Source organism: Pelobates fuscus, chromosome 6 (genome assembly GCF_036172605.1).
Source record: "Pelobates fuscus isolate aPelFus1 chromosome 6, aPelFus1.pri, whole genome shotgun sequence".
In the NCBI taxonomy this organism is placed as follows: Eukaryota; Metazoa; Chordata; class Amphibia; order Anura; family Pelobatidae; genus Pelobates; species Pelobates fuscus.
Window position 1 is genome coordinate 186,460,115 of NC_086322.1, and position 24,824 is coordinate 186,484,938.

The 24,824-nt window shown below is 38.3% G+C and overlaps 1 protein-coding gene across 2 annotated transcripts in view; it reads left to right on the plus strand.

Moving 5' to 3' along the window:
* Positions 1-24,824, plus strand: part of LOC134614600 (endomucin-like) — a 152,842-nt gene that overhangs the window by 111,119 nt on the left and 16,899 nt on the right. For both annotated transcript variants that reach the window (XM_063458577.1, XM_063458575.1), the window contains 6 exons: positions 1,005-1,064; positions 5,769-5,831; positions 8,611-8,724; positions 19,211-19,315; positions 22,446-22,505; positions 23,629-23,718. In XM_063458577.1, coding sequence (XP_063314647.1) covers positions 1,005-1,064; positions 5,769-5,831; positions 8,611-8,724; positions 19,211-19,315; positions 22,446-22,505; positions 23,629-23,718 — 492 coding nt within the window. The remainder of the gene's footprint in view (positions 1-1,004; positions 1,065-5,768; positions 5,832-8,610; positions 8,725-19,210; positions 19,316-22,445; positions 22,506-23,628; positions 23,719-24,824) is intronic.

A 24,824-nucleotide genomic window follows, 5' to 3' on the forward strand; every position in this document is an offset into this window, starting at 1 on the left:
TTCATCACAGGGCCGGGAGTCACCACTGATCTATGTTCTCGCTTAGAAACTAATACAAAAGCTCAGTGTGTAAGTGATATAAACCCCCCACCTAAACTTACTGAGTAGGAGTGCCATGCTACAGGATAAATGGACACTTGCCCTTTAGTACATGAAGAAATTATGTTGTTATAAAAGTCAAAAAGAAACACAGAAAATATATATGGTGTGCTGTTGTTAAACCATATACACCAATTAATAATTTATTGATGTCCCAACTTACATTTTTTAGAGCCTTTTTGATGTAGGCTCTAAACAAACAGGTTTTCATGCACTTTACCAGGTGGCAACTAGACCTTTTCTCCAAATCTTAAGTTGTACTCGAGTGATGATACATAGGACCAGAAAATAAGAAAAATAACAAGATCTAAGTTTAGTATGTAGATATTAATTAATATAGCAAACCCAGATTTCTGCAAATTCTTACTCACCTTTTTCAGAGCTTGTAAACCTGGCTCTGAGTATAAGTGCTTTGTGTCAAACTTTTGGGGTGACACTTCCCCTTTAGCACCAGGGAATAAAGGTGCTCCGTGCAACTTGATTAAGGTAAGTATAAACCTATAACTATTTATTGGACATAAATAAATGGGACTTCCAGATCCAGGCAGACAAGCAACAACTGGCCAAACAACCCAACATCGTGATGGTAGACAAAGAACAGAAGACTGCAGTGGTGGTGGATGTGGCAACACCCAATGACCAAAACATCAAGAAGAAGGAAATTATTAGGTGCACAAATGCCAAGCATTGAAAGAGAAGCTAGAAAGGATATGTAAAGTGAAAGAAGTAGTAATCCCAATTGAATTACTTTATCATTGTAATGCTAACACAGTGTCTTGTCTGTCTTTTGCCTACATCTGTTGTATAATATTATATATTATTATAATATCTATCTAAATTTTGCATTCTAAAATAAAGAAATGTAAAAAATTGATAAAATTGATGCATAAATGTTTTGTTTGCAGGAATCTTCACTACAGCTTCCCCATCTGTAAGCATCACTCTAACCCAAAACACAACGGAAGGTGAGGATTTGTCTCTTTTATTATGTAATGTGAATTATATATTCTGTGTGGATATTACAAACAGAAAGTACTGTTTAATGATGAAACAATAATGAACAGTGGCAGTACTGCTTTTATGGAACTTTTTAATAAAATAATAAGCTGTAAGTAATTGTTCTCTTGAATAAAACATTTAAAGCAGGCATTTATTAAATAAAAAAAAAACTGAAATGTTAAAATGTTAACTGCTGCATGCTTTTCAAGATACATTTCCACATTTACCAAATGTAGGTTATACCGTGTTTCCCCGAAAATAAGACCTACCCTGAAAATAAGCCCTAGCTGAATTTTCGGGGTGGGCTGCAATATAAGCCCTACCCCGAAAATAAGACCTAGGCATTTTACCTTTGCGGGACTTCCTTCTTCTATGAGGAGGAGGGGGAGGAGCGTTGCGGGCCGCGGCATCGCGCAGCGTGATGACGACGTGCGCAGTGTGATGACGACGTGCGCAGCGCCGTCAGTCTGCCTTCACGGATCTTCAGCGGAAGGATCCATTCCGGGCGGTGAGGCACCCAGTGGTCGGACTCTTTGAACTGTGAGTAGATACCGGTATTTTATGTCTGGGACTTAATTAATTAAAGGGGGGGTGAATTAATTAAAGGGGGGGGTGAATTAATTAAAGGGGGGGTGGGTTAATTAAAGGGGGGGTGGATTAATTAGAGGGGGTGGATTATTTAAAGGGGTGGTGGATTAATTAAAGGGGTGGTGGATTATTTGAGGGGGTGGATTAATTAGAGGGTGTGGATTTATTAAAGGGGGGTGGATTAATTAGAGGGGGTGGATTTATTAAAGGGGGTGGATTAATTAGAGGGGTGGATTAATTAGAGGGGGTGGATTAATTAGAGTGGGGTGGATTTAATAAAGGAGGGGTGGATTAATTAAAGCGGGGTGGATTAATTAAAGAGGGGGTGGTGGATTAATTAGAGGGGGTGGATTAATTAGAGGGGGTGGATTAATTAGAGGGGGGTGGATTAATTAGAGGGGGTGGATTTATTAAAGGGGGGGTGGATTTATTAAAGGGGGGGTTCAATGTACATACCGGTACCGTAAATAAATAAGCCCTACCCTGAAAATAAGCCCTAGTGTGTTTTTTTGTGACTAAAATTAATATAAGACCCAGTCTTATTTTCGGAGAAACACGGTAATGAGCATCAACTTTCTCAATTTTTTTTTTTTATCAAGCTAGTTGTGATAATGTTAGAACATGCATACATATGATGTGCATATTAAAGGGACACTATAGTCACCAGAAGAATTACCGCTTAATGTAGTTGTTCTTGGGTCTACTGCCTGTCCCTGCAGGCTTTTCAATGTAAACAGTGCCTTTTCAAAAAAAAAAAAAAGGTTTAGTTTATATTACTGCCTAGGAACACCCCTAGTGGCCACTCTTCAGATGGCCATTATTAGTACTTCCTGGGTCAGTGCTGCACACCATGGAGCACTGACGTTTAGCATCTCCGTGCTCTGCATGGAGATGCTGAACGCTCCCCATAGAGATTCATTGAATCAATGCACCTCTATGTGGAGATGCTAACTGGTGTAGCACAGCTTTTGTCGTGCATGTACAATAGCCTCCCAATGCTTTACTATGGGAAAGCGTAGGATTGGCTCAGATTGTCAAATTTCATCATCTCGGTCACAGAGATTGAGCGGGTGGAGCCAGCTGCAACGAGGTCAGTGCAGCACTAGAAAATGGGTGGGTTTTACAACTTTTTAACTGGGGGTCAGGGGATCCGGTCACCTAAACAGCACTCTTATCATGTCAGGAATGCATGGTTGTATTCCTGACACTATAGTGTTCCACTGAATTCGGGTATCAGAGATATCCGGTTTCTGTTACTTCCACCATAACATTTTCACCTAACTTTGGAGAATAAGTACAGTATTCCTACTTTAATCAAGTCAGGTTATGGTTTACAAAGAAACTTTTACTCTATAGATTTACAAGTTGGAAGTTACCCGCGCTCTCTCCTTAATCCATATATAACTTGTTTTTCTTTGGTTTTTACTATATATTGGGGCTGATGTGTACTGTAGTCATTGCTGCCACCCAGTGATGGGAGTGAGTGCAGGACTTATCTTTCTGCATTTGTATCCATTTTTTGTATCAATCAGCCTTGTTACAATGCAGCCGCCCATCCCATGTGTTCCCTATTAAGGGTTAATAATATATAGGGGTGTATATACAAAATACCCCTTTCTGTCTCATTAGAGATTTTTGCCAGAGGCTCAAGGAAGCAAGGTGAATGTTTAGAGTTAGGACCCACCTACGGGGGTCTGCCTTGACATTGGCAGGTGGGCTCATCCTCTCATGGCCATTGGAGGTAACTAAAAAACCTCCATTTGTTTAAAAATACATAGGGATTAAGGAGAGAGCACAGGTAACTTGTTTTTCTTTGGTTTTTAATATATATTGGGGCTGATGTATACTGTAGTAATTGCTGCAGCCCAGTGATGTGAGTGAGCGCAGGACTTATCTTTCTGCATCAGTAGCCAGTAGTGTAGGGTCCCTGAGCTCCCACTTTGCCAAATACCCTTTGTATTGAGAAGGCTGGTATGTCCTAAAGTGGTCCAGTGGCATTGTACAGGCTAACAGTAGCTTGTATAGTGAAGGGGAGCCTAGGAAACTTATGTTATACCTCCGGTAGGTGGCAAGTCCTCTCCCTCTCTCGTGAGCCCAACATCTTGCCGTTTCAGTTGGGGCTCACAAGAGGACCTGCCAGAGTTGGAACGGGAATCTCCCGAGCCCCTTCTTCACTATAAAACCGGCAGTGGCCTGATTGTATATATGTATATGTGTATATATATATATATATATATAGCGATTATCAGTTGTACTCCCTGATGGTGGCCATTTTAGCAGTTAATCTGTTGTTCCTTTCATAGGGTGCTCTGGATAGGTTTTACACATAAGATAATACATCTTTATTTTATACCAAATTAAAAAAGATTAACCACATAATACAATGTAATTGGAAATCCATATCCATAAGACACAAAATTCTCAATGGAATTCTCAATGAAAAGCATATCTGATTAGCAATATTCAAATAAACATAATCTTAAGCTGACCAATAAGTGTTATCTCTCTAACAATAATGGCAGGAATGCAGTAATCCAGCATTTCAATGAACAACCTTTTCTCAAGGGATAACCTCTAAATAAAATATATATATATATATTGCTCAACAGCTAATTGTCAAAACGGAGAGAGTGTCAGGATTATAGCTGAATAGTATCACACCTAGGACTAAGGATAACGTCTAACCGGACCTTAGAATGGCCGGACTTAACGTACCGGAGAATAGTCAAAATACTTGCCGAGGTCAGAACACAGAAAGAGACAATGATGAGGAAAGCCAGAAGTCAAGGATACCAGAAATTAGGGAAGTCAAAACGAAGCCAAAGTCAACTACCAGAAAAAAATGCAATCAGGAACACACTCTCTGATAACCAGCTAGTGGAAACCACGACAGGGCACTGACAAAAAGGTAATTTGGGTTTAAATAACCCTCCTTAGGCTGTAATTGGCTGTCTCTGACCCCTGACCCCAAAATGTGCGTGCGCGTCTATGACATGACGTCGCACGCAAGTTGGCGCCATCTTTGATGTGGTCAGAGGCAAGTCTCCTATTAAAACTGGAACCGCAGCGGCCGGCGCCTCTAGGAACGCAGTACTCGCTGGGGACCGGAATAGAAGGGGGTCGGTCAGCGGTTTGCCGCGACCAAGGTATGTATATGATTTTTCTGTCGGCATAGCCGCTATGTTTCAGTGCGCCCACGCCGGCAGAATCGTGGGGAGCCGTGACAGAGAGATTCTGAAACTGAAATGTAGTCCCAACTGTCTCTCTACAATTAGAGAGGCAGTTCTGCTACAAACAGATGTATGCCTGGACCAACCAGTGGGGAACCAATGAAATGGGATTTTTGCTTAACCACTATTATGAAGCATATTCACAATAGTAATAAGAAATAAAACCATAACCATCAAAATGTTGACTGTCAGCAAAGCAAATTTGCAGGAAATGGACAAATTCTATTTTAGCAAGTTTGGAACAAGAGCACTTACAGTCACCAAAAACCTATCTAACCCAATTCCATGCTTTGCACAAATAGATGGGAAATGTTCACTTTTCCAGGAAACTCTGTCCTGTTAAAGGTAATGATGAACTAGACATCCATAGGTTGCAGAGATGGGTACCATGACAGGTACCTTGAAGTCTAAAGTATTAAGTATACTTATCGGAAATTCACACAAGAATATTATACTACATGTCAAGCTCACTTTGATCATTTTTACCCTGCAGTAATATGCCATTGTGAACTGGCAAGAACATACTTTATTTCATTCAATCTTGAGTCCATCATACTGGCCAAGGTGGTAAGAGCAAATCTGAGGGAAATATAATTCTATGTGAAATGTTCCCTCGCCATTGATTACACATAGCCTGTCAGCTACATTACTTCATATGATGAGTTTAAATACCTATAAATATGTGAATGACTGATAATGTTAAGGCCTTAATGATCTCAGCAGAGCATTGACATTTAATTGTATAACAAACCATGTTGTCCTCCTTTTTCTTTACGCTTAACAATTATAACCATGTAGGTTCTGCTCTCAACATAATCCAGAGAATTCCTATTACTTTTATCTTTTTTTCAGGAAACAATCAAACAAAGTTTGAAGCTGAGACATCAACAAATCCGTACAGCAATACAACTGCTGGTGAGATATTTAGAATCTTTATATGTTGAAATGTCAATAAAATGTTGGTAGGGTTATGTTAAGAATTACTTTTTTCAATTGTTGGTATTTAATAAGGATGAACAAATGTAACAGAAAAGAGACATACAATGTGATTTTATCCAAAAACTCTGCTTTAAAAAAAAAAGTAAATACTAGTCACAATATTGAATCCAAAGTAAATGGAACAGAATCAAGTTACAAACATTTAACACAGGAAGAAACCAATGTTTTGAGGCTTAAAATGTGGTAGTTTGCATAAGCAAAGGCTTATAAATAGTGATGTCCCGAACGGTTTGCTGGCAAATATTTCCTGTCGAACATAGCGTGTTCGCGTTCGCCACGGACGGCGAACATATGCGATGTTCGGTCCGCCCCCTATTCGTCATCATTGAGTAAACTTTGACCCTGTAACTCACAGTCAGCAGACACATTCCAGCCAATCAGCAGCAGACCCACCCTCCCACCTCCTAGACAGCATACAATTTAGATTAATTGTGAAGCTGCATTCTCTTTTTTTTTGTGTGTTTGTGTTTATTATACATTATCCTCCATAGCCAGTAACCTGTGTTTATTATACATTATCCCCCATAGACAGTAACCTGTGTTTATTACACATTATCCCCCATAGCCAGTAACCTGTGTTTATTATACATTATCCCCCCATAGCCAGTAACCTGTGTTTATTATACATTATCCCTCCCATAGCCAGTAATCTGTGTTTATTATACATTATCCTCCCATAGCCAGTAACCTGTGTTTATTATACATTATCCTCCCATAGCCAGTAACCTGTGTGTATTATACATTATCCCTCCCATAGCCAGTAACCTGTGTTTATTATACATTATCTGGTGTAACAGTAGTGTACATTTAAAAAAAAAAAATACAGGGGCTTGTTGTCACCTTTCGGGGACCCTTGGTGTTGTACGTGGCTGGGTGGAGGAAGAGACCTTCAATGACATCAGTGAGGACAAGGAATGGGACATGGCTAGCTTGGTATCCAACCTTGTGCAAATGGGGAGTTTGCGGTTTGTCAAATGGACTGTTTGCGGTTGTTTGCGGTGCGTTAAACGGGGAGTTTGGTCTGTCACTGTGAAGCGGGTGTAACCCTTACACTACCTGATCGATACAACATCATACCTGATGTTTTAAAGCACGTTATTCCAAACAATTTAGGAATGTTAGGTGATTTATGCCCTTTATGGATTAAAACCAGACTCTGCATCAACTATGTAATTTTCAATGGGAGTTTTGCCATGGATCCCCCTCCGGCATGCCACAGTCCAGGTGTTAGTCCCCTTGAAACAACTTTTCCATCACTATTGTGGCCAGAAAGAGTCCCTGTGGGTTTTAAAATTTGCCTGCCTATTGAAGTCTATGGCGGTCCGCCCGTTCGCGAACATTTGCGGAAGTTCGTGTTCGCCGTTCGCGAACGGAAAATTTAATGTTCGCGACATCACTACTTATAAATATAAGTTTGGCATTTATTAGTTGTTGAAGTAGAGATTCTTTGTAACCTATTTACATACTTGTGTTTTCTTGACATTTGTTTAAATGTACATTTTTATGCATCTCTTTTATTACTCACATATTACCATACTGCTGCTGGATAGATTATTTTTGAAACTGCCTTAAAGGGACACTCCAGCACCATAAACAATACAGCTTGCTGTAATGGTTATCATATCAGGAGTGTCTTGTGCCCTCCCCAAGTTAAGTAGTCAGACCATTTGTAAGCAGTTTGACTTTTACCTGGGGTCTGCCTGCACTACTAAAACCAGAAAACTGAAAGGTTCTAAGGGTGGGTAGGCAAACTTCTATACTTGAAGTGTTGTGGACTACATTTCCCAGAGTAGGCAGTTGCCTACTAGCGATGGTCCACTCTGCAAGTGTGTGCATTGCAGATCCCACTTAGCAGACCTGAGAGATCTGCTTGGATCAGTCTGTGTCTTGTAGCAATGCTAGGACCTCAGATGTAGCATTACTCCTCAGCATCGGTACAAAGCTGCAGGGAGCTGTGCAATTGGTGTACAGACTGATGTCAGCAGCAAACCACTAGCCACCAGGTATAAAAGGCTAAATAAAAAAATGGATGTGTTAGTGTATGAATGTAAGTGTGTGTGTATTTGAATTTGAGTATGTGTGTATGAATGTGAGTGTGCGTTCATATGAATATTTGTGTGCGTATATGAATGTGTAGGTATGAATGTTTGCGTGTATACATGAATATGAGTGCATGTGTATGTTATCTCCATTACAAAAGGGTTTGAGAGGCCATTTCAGAGAGACAACAACAAACAAATTTACAGTTCATGATAAGGGGTTCCAATATACATTTCCACCCTGGGTGCCACATAACCTAGGTATGCCTCTGCATATGACATGTGACAAATCAAGTATAGTGTGTTTGTACAGTCCTTTGTGGAATACAGTAAGCAACAAGCATTGTTTTTAACAAACTGCACAAAATTCCACTGATGCCGCACATATATTGTACCCCACAGTTATTTTTAGTTATCCCCACCTTCAAAAGGTGAGATCTAAGTTCTTTAAATCTCTGAGTTACTCAAAATGGAGTCATACCTGAGTACTATTTCCATTCTGATGCAGATTACGTTATGTGCTGGCTGAATCACGTAGCTTGACCCAACTTTTATTTTTTAATGAGTAATCAAAAACTAAAACTAATCAAATTAAAACAGTCTATCAAGTTTTTTTTTTGAAAAAAAATTACATTTTCTTTTGTATAATTTTACAGACAACATAACGTCTCCAAGTACAAACAAAATTATTACAACACTCTCAAAGGCTTCCAATACATCTGATGAAACAGAAATATCTTACGCTAGCACTTCAAAGACACCTTCTGCAGGTAATTAGCCTGTGTTTTCTCTGTTCTGTTAAAGAAACATGCTGTTAGATTTAACACAAACAGTTAAACGTAATAGTATTTTGTGCTGGGATTATTTGTTTTAATCAAGTGGAAGGACTTTTTGATGAACAGTTTTCTCATATTGTCCATAACTCTTTTTAACCATAAAAATCAAAAAAACTTAAAGTTTCAAGTGCAAATAGAAAAATATCCCATATATCTGATCAAGTTACAGTGATGACTTCAAGCTCACTGTGATGTTTTGTCTCTTTCAAACAATTTCTTTATTAGCTGCTTAAATGTACATTTTGTTTTGTAGCGGATGATTATGTTGGTTATTATTTGCATTTATACAGAACCATCATATTGTTCAGGGCTTTGCAATATTAATGTGAGCATATTACAGCAAATAAGACACAAACTATTGAAGGAAACAAGAGCTTATTGGGGGGCACTTCTCTAATTAAGCTGCAATCTCAGGAGTTAAGATATAAGAATAGAAGACCAACATCATGGGTAGGTATTGTTAGGCATGTGGGATAGCAGTGTAGTTGGTAAGTGAAAGTGTATGGGGTAAATATATAAGGAAATACAACTCTGAATCTACAGAGTTAGAAAGTCTAGTGTGTATTAAAATGTAGAAGATAGAAATCATTCCTTTTAAACCGTTTTTGATCTTTAAAATGTAAGGGGGTCTACCACAATGTATTTTTTTTGGGTGGCGGGGGGATTTGTGGTTATTCTTGTTGTGGACTATCTTGCACATACTTTGTTTCTATCTTTTACATTTCAATTCACACTAGACTTTCTGAATCTGTATATACAGAGTTGCATTTCCTTATATATTTAAATCTATTAAGGGTTATGCGCTAGGCCAGTGCATGCGCTGGCTGGACATAAGTGAGCTAACTCTAAGTAGCTTCACCAACTTTAATTCAGAAAAAGAGTATGGTGAACTAGGGAGCCACAATTTTAATTGTGTCCATAATTTAATTAAGGGTAATGACGTTTATCCAAAGTCTACCAGCTCTTGGTAAGCCATTTAATGAATAAAATTCTAACTATTAGAGGCTTATTGGACGCTTATAAATGTGGGGTCAAGTGTCGATACCAAAGCCAATATTTCACATTTAAAATAATGGCTTCAGCAACATAATCCCTGATAAATAGCCATTTCAAATTCAAGAACCAAAATATGTTAATACAGACTTGTTTTGACTATTCACTCTCTGGCTGCAATAGCAGCCAGCAGGAAAATAATAAAATGGAAGTCAATAAAGCCAATAAATGGCAGGTGGTGGGAAAGGAAAGGAAAAGGGAAGACACCTTCTCGTTAGCTGTATTGTAGAACCTTTTGAAAATCCATTTGCCTATTGCCCTCATATTGTTTTTTTTTACCTTCCATATTGCAACTGGGGTGAAGTTCTGAAGGGTAAGAGAAGCAAGACAGGATTCGGGTTTAGAATGAGAAAAGTGAAGTGAATTCTTTCCTTTACTGATCAATCTTGTCAATCCAACAACTTGCAAAATTGTTAGCCATGAGCAGTTCACTTCTGAATGAGGAGATCAGTTATAGATATAGTGCATAATTACAGTTCCGAGGTCCCTAGGCCTTGCATTCACTAGGCTTTCCCCATAGGAAAACATTGAATCAGTGCTCTCCTATGAATATTTTCAAGAAGCTAGATGTCCTGTCATGTAAAGGACTTCATGAAACTGCAGGAAGTGCCTCTAGTAGTCTTAAATTTGATGGTCCTCAAGGACAATACATTTTTTACATTTAACAGAACCTCTGAAATGGCAGACTTTGCAAAACAACTAGGTTTACCACCCATGAATTATATTGTTTTCATATACAATGACAAGTTTCCCATCACTCCTCTGGATAAGGCACCCTCCAGAAGATCTGGCTCTGGACACAGAGGTCACGTCGCTCGGCTACCAACTCCATTATTTCCACTCCCTGATTCTCAGAAACAGCTTATGGTTCTTTGGCTTATGGTGGACTGCCACCTGATTTGAAAGCTTCCACTGTTTCGTCTCCATATTTCCCGCTTGCTTAGGGATTTTCATCCTACTGTACTGTTGCTACTAAAATTATATTCGAAATGCATAGTGTGGTAACTTAACATATTCGTGCTTATCAAGCTGTTATTTGTTCTTGCTAGTTTGGTTGTTGAAAATAAAATTAAGGACAAATAAAAGAGAAAATAATTGTAAACAAAAGAAATAAGTAGAAGAAAAGAAAAAAGAGATGAGGGAGTGAACTATTGGGACACATGGAAGCTGGGAACTAATGGGACACATGTGAACTGGGGGGGAAATAATAGAAGAAATGGGGTCTGGGGGGAAACTAATGGGACACCTTAGGGTGAAACTAATGGGACACATAGGGACTGGGGGGGGGGACTAATGGGACACCTGTAGAGGGATATAGAGACACATGAAGGGCTGGGAGGGGGTATAGGGACACATGAAGGGCTGAGAGGGTGTAGAGGGCCTGGAGGGGGATATAGGAATGCATGGAGGGCTGGGAGGGGCTATAGGGACCTATGGAGAGACTGAGGGCTAAAATAAGGCACATGGAGGTCTGGGGGGTAATGAGACACACGGAGGTGTGGAGGGGGTGGAATGAGACACATGGAGGGATGGGGGAGCTATTAAGACACATGGAGGGGGGGGGTTTATTAAGACATATGGAAGGGCTAATGAGACACATGGAGGGACTGAGGGAGCTAATGAGACACATGAAGGTTTGGGGGATGGATTGAGACACATGGATGTCTGAGGGGAGGGATTTAGAAGCATGGAGAGGTGGCGGAGGTAATTATACACATGTAAGGCTGGAGGGGTGAAATGAGACACATGGAGGGGCAGGGGAGTAAAAACACACATGGAGAGGCTAGGGAGAAAAAAAGAAGCATAGAGAGAGACAGAGGGGCTGAGAAAGGGGAACAGGAGACATGCAAAGTGGCTGGGGAAGGGGAGAACGAGACACACAGAGGAGCTGTGGGGAAAGAGACACACAGAGGTGCTGGGGCCTGGGAAATAGATTCACAGAAGGGCTGGGGAAGGGGTGAATGAGATACACAGAGTAGATGTGGGAAAAGAGACAGACAGAAGTGCTGCGCCCTGGGAAAGAGACTAACAGAAGGGCTGGGAAAGAGGAGAAAGAGACAAAGGGGCTGGGGCTTAGAGACACATGAAACAGGCTTGGGGAAGAAAGATACAAACAAAATGCATCTTTACTTGTGCCTCCTGCTCTCCCTGTAATTTAGAGTCAAACAGTGAGAGAAAGACTGCGTATTAAAGGGACACTATAGTCACCAGAACTTCTACAGTTCAATGTAGTGGTTCTGGTGTCTATAGCCTGTCCCTGTATGCTGAACACTGTAAATGCTATCTATTCAGAGAAAAGAAAGTGTTTACAATGCTGCCTAGGAACATCTCTAGTGACAGTCACTCAGACAGCCACAAGAGCTGCTTCCTAGTCCAGTGCTGCACAGTGTGCAACACCTATGTTGAGCATCTCCACGCTCTGCATGGAGGCACTGAACGCTCCCCATAGAGATGCATTGATGCAATGCATCTCTGTGAGGAGATGCTGATTGGTGCAGTGAAGCACAGTGTTTTGCCACACATGCACAATAACCTCCTAATGCTTTCCTATGGGAATTAAATTGGCGTTGACTGAGATCATCCAGTTGTCTGTCAAAGTGAAGAGCACACTCTTGTTACTTCAAAATAAGCAAGATAAAGTATTTTGTTTTTTTCTACTGCTGTGCAATAACATACATTCACAATTTCAGTCCACTTACGAAATTGTCCTTAATATTTCAAGGTAGTTGGATTGTATGCACGTCTGCTTACAACAAATCTGCTCTTTTGTTTATTTTGAAGCCATATGAGTGCTTTCTTTCACGTTTTAGTGATAGTTTCCAGTTTTAAAGGTTTTTTTTCCCCCACTTTCATGTCTGCACACTATGCTGTTGCGATGTATTATGGGGCTGGTATAGAATTTTTTTCCAGGGCTGGTTTTCATTGCCAGTCCGGCCCTGCGTACAATACTCTCACCAGTGTTCTGTACTATAGCATGAGCACTTCCCTCTTCCTACTATGAATAACTCTCCCTATGCAACCAAGCATTCTGCTAGCATTTCCTGCTGCTCTATTACATTGTCTGCCTACCTTTAAGTCATCTAAAATAATTACTCTTAAATCCCTTTCCTCAGATGTTAAGGTTAGTACTGTATCAAATATTCTATACTCTGCCCTTAGGTTTTTACGCCCAAGATGCATGATCTTGCAAATGTCCAAATTAAATGTCAGTTGCCAAAGCTCTGACCATTTTTCTAGTTTACCTAAATCATTTGCCATTTGGCAACATGGAACATCAACCCTGTTGCAAATCTTGGTATCCTCAGCAAAAATACATATATTACCACCAAGACCTTCTGCAATACCACTAATAAAACTAGTAAAGAGAATGGGTCCAAGTACAGATACCTGAGGTACCCGACTGGTAACTAGACATTGCATCGAATATACTCCATTGACTACAACCCTCTGTTGCCTGTCATTTAGCCATTACCTAACCCATTCAACAATATTGGAATCTAAACTTAAAGATAAGCCTTCTATGTGAAACAATGTCAATAGTCTCAATTAAATCTAGGTAAGAAATGTCTACTGCACCACCCTGATCTATTATTTTAGTTACCCAATCAAAAAAATCAATAAGATTAGTTTGGCATGATCTCCCTGGAGTAAACCCATGTTGTCTCTCATCTTGAAATCCATGTGATTTTAGACGTTCAACAATCCTATCCTCTAACATGGTTTCCACTTTCCCCACTCCTGGAGTAAGGCTTACTGGCCTATATTTGCTCGACTCCTCCCTACTACTTCTTGTGAATGGGCACAACGTTCACTAATTTCCAATCTTTTGAGACTACTCCTGTTAATGATTTGTTAAATAAATCCATCAATGGTTTTGTTAGTACACCACTAAGCTCTTTTAATAACTTTGGGTCTACCCCATCAGGCCCCATCGACTTATATGTCTTTACTTTTGACAGTTGAAATAGAACCTCTTCCTCTGTAACAAATGATTAATTTGTCCTTTTTCCTAATTGAGGTCCCTTTCCAACATTTTCATCTGTAAATACTATAGAAAAATATTCATTGAGACATTCAGCTAGACCTTTATCATCTTCTACATACCTTCCTTCTTTTGTTTTTAATCTAACTAATCAATTGCTACTTTCCTTTTCTCATTTATTTATTTAAAAACTATTTTACCCCACTTTTTCTTACTGACTGTGCTATTTTCTCATTTGTGTGTGCTTTGGATGCTTTTATAACTTGCTTTGCCTATTTTTGCCTATATTCTTATAGGTCTGTCGGTCTCACTCTGTATTTTTTTTTATTATTACTAAATGCTAATGTTTTGTGGGGTAGGTTTGTATACCATATGATTCACCTACTATACAGTCAGCCATTGTTGAGACTGACAGCCTTATATTATAAAGAATCTAGATCTATTATGACTAATTTTCTTTGTACTTTAAAATTATCTCCTTAATGATGGGTGCTTACCTCCTGACAATGTTAAATACCAACATTACTTTGATAACAATACCATGTAAAGACCACACAGACCCAGCCATTTGTATCCGATCACTAGGCTAGATTTGCCATAAGGCCACGGCATCAGGGGGGCAGGCAGGAATGGGGTGTCACGGCATGGGGAGATCAAAGACTTTCAGAGGTATCTCCAGCTCTCTGTCATAAAGAAAACAAATATGATGTTTTTTTTTATTCTGCTAATTGTATTGCATAAAAAAAAAACAACAACAAAAAACCCGAAACTAAAACTAAGTATGCCAAAAATAGCATGTATTTCAGAAAGAAAATGACATTACTCACTTTGAAATCCTGCCTGGTTAGAGATGTAGGGAAACATTACAGATCTCTTCCCTTGTAACATATCCAATATATAATGAGCCATTGTTGATATCACTGTTCAACCTTCAATGCCACCTTCAAGTTATTGACAGAAAAAGATTCTATTAAAAATACTGAGAAGGCAAAAGTCATGGATTCTGAAAAAAAAAAAAAGAAGAAGAAGAACACTACAGACATGCATATCTACTGCTTGCTATGACTTATGGAAGTAATGTAAGGGCGGAAATGAGCCAGATGGTATACATTATTCCCAGTTGTTATCATCTAAAATAATATGAATAATATTACTTAAATGCTAAGGCAGTACAACGCTACTAAAAAGCATAGCAAAAACATTTTTGTATTTTATTATTGTCATTGGAAGGAAGGCAAAGATATTTCAAGTGATTTTCCTTAGCCATTCACATCTAATATCCTATTGAGTTGGCAGGTCATTTGACAAGTCTGTGACTCTTTCATTTAGTAAGAGCACAAATGCCATAAAACTAGATGACAGCAAAGACTTTAGCTGAATGCCTCAAAGATCATAAGTGATTACACTTGATATGGAATTGTGATAATAAGTCTGACAGCGACACATCAAAACTATTGTATGAATTATTTTTTTTTTTACTGAAAAACTACAGTTGCAAAATCCAAAAAGTAGGCAACCTATTCTACGTGCATTTTTGTTGTATTCATATCATTTATTGGCTTTCATACAATGTAGAGAAATGTTCTCTATAATAATCTCATAATCATGAAATGCAATGCAATTTATCTATTTTGGGAACCAAATATATTTTTTTTCCATGAAATAAGTGATCCATGTTGGGATTTGATATTCAGCTTGGTATTTCAACTCTTCAAAATAAAGAAAGCCTCTCACTGAGGATCAAGTCTATTGAAAGTGGTAAAACCTTCATAAACCCACTGTGATTATATCCAAATCTTACTAATTGAGAAAAAAGCTCTAGTACAGGCTTCCCCAAACTCCGGCCCGCCAGATGTTGCTTAACTACAACTCCCATGATTCTCAGCCTACCTATTTCATTCATAGAATCATGGGAGTTGTAGTTTAGCAACATCTGGAGGGACGGAGTTTGGGGAAGCCTGCTCTACTACGTCCAGAAGTTGAATTGTCAGTGTAATTAAAAGATGTATGTAACATCACATGGAATTAACACACAAGGTAAACCTGATAAAGATTATGATCCGACAATTTAAACTCTACCAAGTTTAATAATAAAGTAAATTAGCAAATCCATAAATAAATCCTTAACTCGGCTTCTTTACTGCCTTTCACTAACCTTATCACATACTGTCTGATAGATATTTGGTTGATTTACAAACATCTCATTGCAAATGCTAAGATTGTTTTTGTAGAAAAAGCCCGTTTTATTGTGATACTCCAGAAACCCAACAACTGCTTTGCCAATTAAATAATGAGCAAACTTGAACAACAATCTCAATCGAGTATAACAAGAAGCTTTTGCATATTCTAATGATGTCTGCAAGCTACTTTTCATTTCCATAGCCTTCACATTCCAACTGAGTTCTATTTCTTTCTGCAATTTTTTTTTTGACTCACTTTGGCAAATAATGCATTATGCATTCATTCTAAATCGCATGGGTGGATATTAAAATCAGAATATTGTTTTTTGTGACATTGACATTCAGTATGTTTACCAAGCATTGGGTAACATCAGACAGGACTAGTGGTATGGCAGAAAGTTTTGCCATATGGAATCCTGTGTATCCATATGTATTTCAGATGCTCTATGGTGTTATCTGGCTAATGTTAAAGACGAAATAGCAAATGGACTATTTTCTCAAATAATTCTTCCAACATTAGTTTTTCCTGTCTGTAATATTGTAGAATGCTCTAAAAGTATTTATTTTCTGTAATAAAATGTACACAGAGAAAATACCGTTGAGCTATATAGTCACTTACTCCTACTCTACAAAATCCAAATGCTGTTATTTTTCACAAACAGAATCATACCCATGGTCACAAAGAGACGTGTGGGTATAGCTGTGCAGGCAGTGTGCAATATTTTAGTATGACACTGTCCTGAAAACATTGTTTTTCTTGTTGTGAGTCCCATAGTCAGCTATTTAAAAAGATGTTTAGATAGTTATAGAAAATGCTAGCACAGCATCATTATGATTATCTCTGTGACAAACTGTGACTTCAGACTTCTCTGAGCCTCCATCATTTTTAAATAAAGATGCATGCATGACATCATAGTCATGACATCACACACATTCACTATTCAGCTCTTGTGAAAGTGCATTAGAATCACTGTATGAAACATTTTCCTTTTAAATAAATATTGTCAAAAAAAGTGTATTAACTGCCCATGATGCATTTGTCAAATAAACAAAGTACTTAAATCATACTTTAATTCAACTTTCCAGATATACTTGTTATAGCTGCAAATAGTTATGTAGATATAACAGAATACAAATATCTGTTTTACCTTTTGCGTTTGCCTGATATGCCCTAGTTCTGCCTTGTCTAGTTATGGTTTAATTAATTCCTCTATAGCTTCTGTTATATTATTTACGTAGTTTGACAGATGAACTGAATGCTGTTGAATATATAAAATTTGGTCAGTTAGTCTGCTTATTTTTTCCTTTTTATATCATGATTTTATATAATTTTCTGTATCAAGTAACTTGGCAAAATGCAGTGCTCGTTCAGGATACTTGAATTTAGACATTTACAGAGGGTCAAGGAGACCAGTAATGTTTGCCTTGTATTACATTGCACACCATGCCAAATAATTATCCAGATTTTTTATGTGTCCGAGTTTGGACATTGATGCCAGCAGCAATTTAATGAGAATACCCCTAGCACAGGAAAGTAATTACTGCAGAGAAAACTGCACAGATTGACAATCAGTGGGGGGAAAATAACTCAAATATTGTCTGTCTGCTTGTCTGTCTATCTATTTATCAAGTTGTAAGATTCTTCATTGAAGGATGTTGCATTATATACACTTAGATGTAGCAAACTGTCTAAAAGTAACACTTTGTTGGAAAAAAAAAATCCTTTACATTTTCTTACTTCTTAATTGGTGTAATCTTGACATTGCCAGCAGAGATGTTAATGTGAAAGTGGAAAGCTAATTTTCAAGCATCCTATGAAGCTATATTTGCAGTTTTTTTGCACAGTATGCACATTCATGCATACCAACTCACCATGCCAGCTGAAGCAACACCTTGAGCCAAATCTCAGCATGTCGCTCTCCCTCTCTGGGCCAGGTACCAAGATGGTTGTTCTAGTCTGCCACCCACAACCTCAGAGTATTAAATTTTCTTACTTCTTAATTGCTGTAATCTTGACATTGAAAACAACGTCATTCATTTCTCCGGGGCATATGATTTTAGGGACAACCTAATCAACACACTCAGTTTCTAAATATATTTTTTTCAATATATTCATATTAATATAAATATATATATATATATATATATATATATATATACATACATATATATAATTAATATTTTCCAATATTACTATGTTCTTGTGTATAATGGGAAGGATTGCAGAAGAGAAGTGGAAGGGCAAAAGCAGGACATGCATATTGAGTCTGGGTATTGGGCGGATATAGAATTCTGTCTTGGTACCAACATATGTAGGAGTGAACATTTAAAAATACAACAGCAGGTCTAATATGATCAAACGACCATCAAGTGACACCAGCACATAATCAGTAAATAGTCCTCTTTCACTCTTTGTTTAATTGTCTCCACTATCACCATCATTCTTTTTCTTGTGTTCCACCTGTTATTTATTGCATAAATATCCAGTGGAGGGGAGTACAAAGGTTTCAAATAATTTTCTTAGGTAAATAAATTGATGTAACAATCTGTTTAAAAGTAACACTTTGTTTAATAGTTTTTCTTTTGGTTTTCTTACTTCTTAATTGGTGTAATTGTGACATTGCCACCAGAAATGTTAATGTGAAAGTGGAAAGTTAATTTTCAAGCATCCTGTGAAGCTATATGTGCAGCTTTTTTGGCAAGGTATGCACATTTGTGAATACCAACTCACCATGCCAGCTGAAGCAACACCTTAGGCAAAATCTCAGCATGCCGCTTTCCCTCTCCTTGGGCCAAGAACCAAGATAGTTGTTCCAGTCTGCTATCCACAACCTAACTCTGTTATATGGGAGTCCTACAAAACTTTAAACCAGCCATTGGTATGGAGGGTTCAGTTGTCTGTGTGCACTATGCCAATTTCTGAGAACCAATATGTCTTTCCTTGTGGGCTGTAATAGAATTCTGCTGAAAAACTGAAAACCGATCCTACACATAGACTAACCCTGAAGCAGCAAAAAAGCTAACTGGCCAGTTGTTTTGGGATTAGGGGTTAACTATTTGACTGCCAGTGGTACTAGCGAGAGATAATAATAGATGAATGGCCAAATGTGTTATATTAACTGAAGTAAGTGAATGGTTTTGAATATTATAAGTTACACTTTTACAAATATTAACCCAAACTGATACTATGTGTTGATTTCCTTAGCAATACAGCCTACAAATGTCCATCCAACGCTCCAACAGGCAACAAAAAAAACAGGAATTCAACTGGAAGAAAATGCTACTAAGAAGTCATCTATAAATCCAAAATGTAAGTTCCTAATTTGGATAGCAATGTAGAAAATTATAACAAACATAAAAACACAATACAGTCAGGAAATGTGGAAAGTAAAAGAAAGACATGGTAAAAAAAAAATATTATATTGATAATTCATTATAAACTCAAACATGGTTGATGTTTAACTCCTTAAGGATGGAGGTGATTTGTTCAAGTTCTGAAACAAAACAAAACCTAGACTTTGTGCTATGTGTTTGTTCCACCATAATTTAGAGATTTATCTTTAAGTGCCACTAAACATATTTTATTTTACCCTTTTAAAGCAGTGTTTCCCAACTCAGTCCTCAAGGCACACCTACCGTCCAGGATTTAAGGATTACCCAGTTTTGTCTAAGGTGATTTTAGAAAAAAAAGAAAAAACACCTTAGACAAAACTGGGTAATCCTTAAATCCTGGACTGGTAGGTGTGCCTTGAGGACTGGGTTGGGAAACACTGTTTTAAAGCACAGAAATTACTTTCTTGTATTATCCAATGTCTATACCTAACACAACAATAAGTGTGAATAAATTGTTAAAAATGGAAAATAAATTATTTTTTTTCAAATTTTTGCTTATAATAATTCTTACACATTCAGTGCAACTAATTAAAACAAACTCAAAATAGTCACGTATACGTCCTACTTGTTAAATGCCTAATATGTCTAGGACCTAAATTATTTTTTGGGACCCAACATTAACTCTATACGAACCACCTCTCCAGCTCTAAACCAAATATGCCCCTTATCCTATGCTTACACTACCACTAACCCTAAAACAGCAATAACCCAAACCTAGCATTAACCCATATCTTACTCTAACACTAATCCTACACTAACCCTAGCTAAGCCTACTCTCTATCCCTAACCCTATAACAAGTCCTTATCCTACAACTACCTCTACTGATGTCAGTAGATGAGTTTCCTAGTCAGTGGTATGTTGCCACTATCTACTGGCTTTTCTCAGTATTACAGGAACATGTTCCTGTATTACTGAATCAATCATGCTTTCCCAGCCGATTACACTGTGACCGATGGTTGACAGCTGACAAAGTCTATCTCCAATCACAATCCACTTGTGGACATGCAGAGAGACCCTGTTTAGACCATGGGACAGTTTGAGCACTGCATACAGTGCATCTGTCAGTCTGGGGACACTAAAATTATCCCCAGCTTACAAAGGGGAGCCCTAGGGATCTATTGATAATTGGGTTTCCTGATTTGTGTGGGGTGTTAAACCTGATAACACTGCATTACAACCTATGGGTATTTAAATGCCAATTAAAGAGCTTTATACAGAGGGGCGGAGCCTGGCTAGCGAGCGAGCAAGACGTGCTCAGCTCGAGCTCCCGCTGAACGGGAAATTTAACGCTGAAAATCAGGGCGCACATACCGGGAAAATCCACGAACGGGGGTTCAATAGATGGAGGAACCCAGTAGGCGCCCGCAGATACCGGTCTCATCTCCCGGAGTGCCCGGGACCCGAAACGGCGGAACGAGGCAAGTGAGAGAAGGGGAGTTGGGAAGGCGGCCGCTTCCCGCTCAACACTCCGAGCCACAAGCACGCACGGAACATCCCCCCCCCCCTTTGGACCGGTGGGGGACATCCCGGTCCCCGCCACACAGACCCAACCCGGTCACTGACCTGCTATTGCAAACGACGGTTCAAGCAGACGGACCAGAGGGGAAGGCCTTGAAAATGGCGGTCAAAAGCGACGACTGCACTCATGACATGCAGCAGCAGCATGCATCACATTACCCCACTCCTAAAGCGAGAGACTCTCTGGACATCATTTTTGAGAAGTTTTGGGCCCAGCTAATGGCCCATATACGACCAGCTACAGTCATACCACTCCCTGACCCACCTAAAAGGCAAACCAGCAGCCCTGGGAGGACTGGGAAACCTCTGATGGGCGCAAAAAAACGCCAATCCACAGTAACCCAAATGAAGCGCCTGCCTGGACAGAGGGCAACGGGGGGACCAACCCGCAGGTACCGGCCACACAAACGGAGGGCTACTGAACCCACACGATGGCCCGTGCCAGATACACGCGAGGCCCGCCACACCCGATCGTCGGGAAAGACCCTGGACCCAAGTGGACCCCAGGCTCGTGGCCTGAAGGTACCAGCCCTCACACTGATCCAGGGCCGAGGAAGCGCCAGGCCTACGAAGGGCTGCATGGCTGACCAGCTAAGCCTCTTCAACTGCTCCTACACCCAGCTGCGCATAGGGATCGGATGATCGACCTGCAGGAGAGATGCAGCTGAATTGGCCTTACACACAGTGGGGCTGTAATGCTTAAAACATACCTGGACTCTCCTAAACACACTTGCTCTTTATGTAACGTTTACCTTTTTGTTTATAACCGTTGCCAGGGGTTTTAAAATTTGCCGTATTATGCATTATTTTACAGTATAACACTTGCACTGTTCTCCTGTCACACTCTGGACACACATATAGTATACCATGCACTGCATAGCCTTGTTTATATTTGAAATGTACATCTCAGGGTGTCCTTCTTTGTCACTCTTCTGCATACTCTTACCTGATCTGTACGTCCTGTTAACTCATTTAAACCAAACGAGAACATAAGCTGTCGAAATATCGATCTTATTACTTTAAATATGCAGCTGACAACACTGTTAAGCTGGAATGTACCTACATATTTAGATTTAATTATTTTCATAACTAGTCTAGCAACGACAAGCGCAGATGGTTTTTCATTTGTTTTACATTTGTTTAATTCATTTAACTCTTGATGATACAATCGTTTAGTTAAAACTACCTTTATAACTGTTACTTTATGCGTGCTATTAACCTATTGAAAAGCTTGCTTAATATAAAATATAAAATGAGGCTGTCATTTGAAGGAGATGTACTACTGTGTTAAAGCGATCCCACTCTGTACACATACTGTGCACCCCCTCTTATTTATTCTGTACCCCATTTAACTCCTGCCTCAATAAAAGAAAGATTGACAAAAAAAAAAAAGAGCTTTATACAGAACTCACTTTGAGCAACTTAGATAATTTATGTTAAACCATGTAGTTTTCAATATGCAAAGTGGTACACTATCATTGAAAAGGCACATTTACACAAAACGATCTCTGTGTTTTATATATTGCAGCAAATTCAAACACTCAGGAACAGGAAGATGAAAAAAAACCGCAAACATTAAATCGCAAAGGTATGTCAAAGCAATATAGTTTTGCACAGTCAACCACAGCTTTAAAAACGATTTAGACCAAATTAAAAGATTTTGCATATCATACATGCATATAAACTATAATACTGTAAAAGAAAATCTAAGCTGCATCATATTCAGCCTTAAAAAAGCCTGCAAAATGACAAATTTTCAAAGTAGCATTGTGCAAAGCAGCTGGGCTGGGCTCTGTTGTTTTAGACTTTGTCTAGTAACTTTGCACATGTGTATCAGGCTTCACATGTTGCAGAAGAAGGCATTGTACACCCGCATTGAGCACATAGTTCTACACAAGGGGTCATCAGTAATTCGGTCTAATAATATGTAACTACCAACTTCATTTCGCTTGTTCTCTCATCCCCTTGTGTTTATCTTACGTACTCTTTTTTTGTCTACCTCTTGTGATGTTCTTCATTTACAAGCATTAAGATTGCTTTCCTGAGTGAATTTAATTTTGTATTTATGAAGAACATACTACTTTAATTGATTTCAACATAATTATAAAAATGCATATTTTTATAATTTATCAGTGGATAAAATGCAATTCCTCAACTGTAACATATTGAAATCGCCACCTATAACAAAAACAAAAAACTGATATATCACCCCCTCTTATATTTCTGCATATGATAAACAAAAGGTAAAATAAATGAAATTATTTTGTTAATTTACATTATTTTATATTTAACCCCTTAAGGACACATGCCATGTGTGACATGTCATGATTCCCTTTTATTCCAGAAGTTTGGTCCTTAAGGGGCTAAGGCACCTAAGAACCGACACTAATGCACAACCAATTCATTTCAAAGTGTTTTTGGTTCTTGGTTATTGTAATACTTGGCAAATATTTTCTTTCTTTCCTTCAATTTAAAATGTCTTGTTTTTTTATATAATGTTAAGATATTGTAATGCATACAGATTTACCCACCTAAATGCAGAATTGTAGTAAATTGTAGTGCTTTTGTGGTGAATGAATATTGAATGCTTATCTAAGACATCCACTTAGGCTATTATTTTATTCCAATCACAACTAATTGATGCTTCAAATAAAGATGAATGAATAGGTTTTAAATTACATTTTTGTGGAACATTTCTGTTTTGTCTTTAGGGCTTTTGATAGGAGTGGGATGTGTTGTGGCTGTTATTGTTTCTGTTGTCTTGGTATTCCTCTGCAAAATATGCCGCAAAAAGCTCCGAGGTAAGAACACTTTTTTTCCGAACTTTGAAAAATCATTGAAGAATGAGCATAATTTCCATACAGACTAAACCATCCTAAATATGACATGATATATATTACTGAGTAAAAATCTATCTAATCACATTGTTAAACACAGATGGGAACAGATGTGTATATATTATTGAGTAAAAATCTATCTATTTGTTAAACACAGATGGCCACACACCAAACAAGTCAAAAGACTTGCTTTTCCCACAGAAATCTTACATTTGCAGTGCTGTTACTAGCAAGAATCCCTTTCTTGTCTGCTTAGAGTAGTCATCGAAGAAGTGAGAGGAAACTTTACACTCAATAAAACAATAAGTGAAAGGCATCTAAAGTGACTGCAAATCAACATAACTGTACAAAATAATACAGCAAAAGTGAAATGTAAATTAATACATTTAGTTAAACAAGCTAAATAATGTAACAATAAAACTAAATTACCCCCAGCAAAATATATCTCTATATATATCTATATATATCTATATATATATATATATATATATATATATATATATATATATATATAAATAAGCAGGTAGATATTACAAAAAACAAGGAAAAACTCAGAAAGAAACAAGGGTGGGATGAAGAAGGAAGGAAAAATATTTGCCTGTAATCTCCTGTATTTACTAAAATTAAGATTATAGGTACACTACATTTGCTTAATCTCCAATTTTACCACATGACAGGAGGCTTCATATTTTGAAGAGGCATGAGACAATTGACGAAAATAGAAAATAAGGCCAGGGACTAATGAAAGTATTTAGAAAATTGGGCACACTAGATGGGCCGATTGGTTCTTATCTGCCATCACATTCTATGTTTCTATCCAGTTCTATATTATACTTTGTTGTCCTGTCACACTCCCTATTTATATTACATCCATAACAGTTTTCCTTCCCATAACCTTACTCCACCACGTTTGTCTTTCCTCACAACCATATTCCCCAAATGAGACATATATTATCCTGCCATCACATTATATGTTTCTAAAATATTGACAGTATCCTCCTGAGTCCAATTCACAGAATGCATAATATCGGTGAGAGATGACTTTGCAGAAAAAGCCTACGACACTGCCG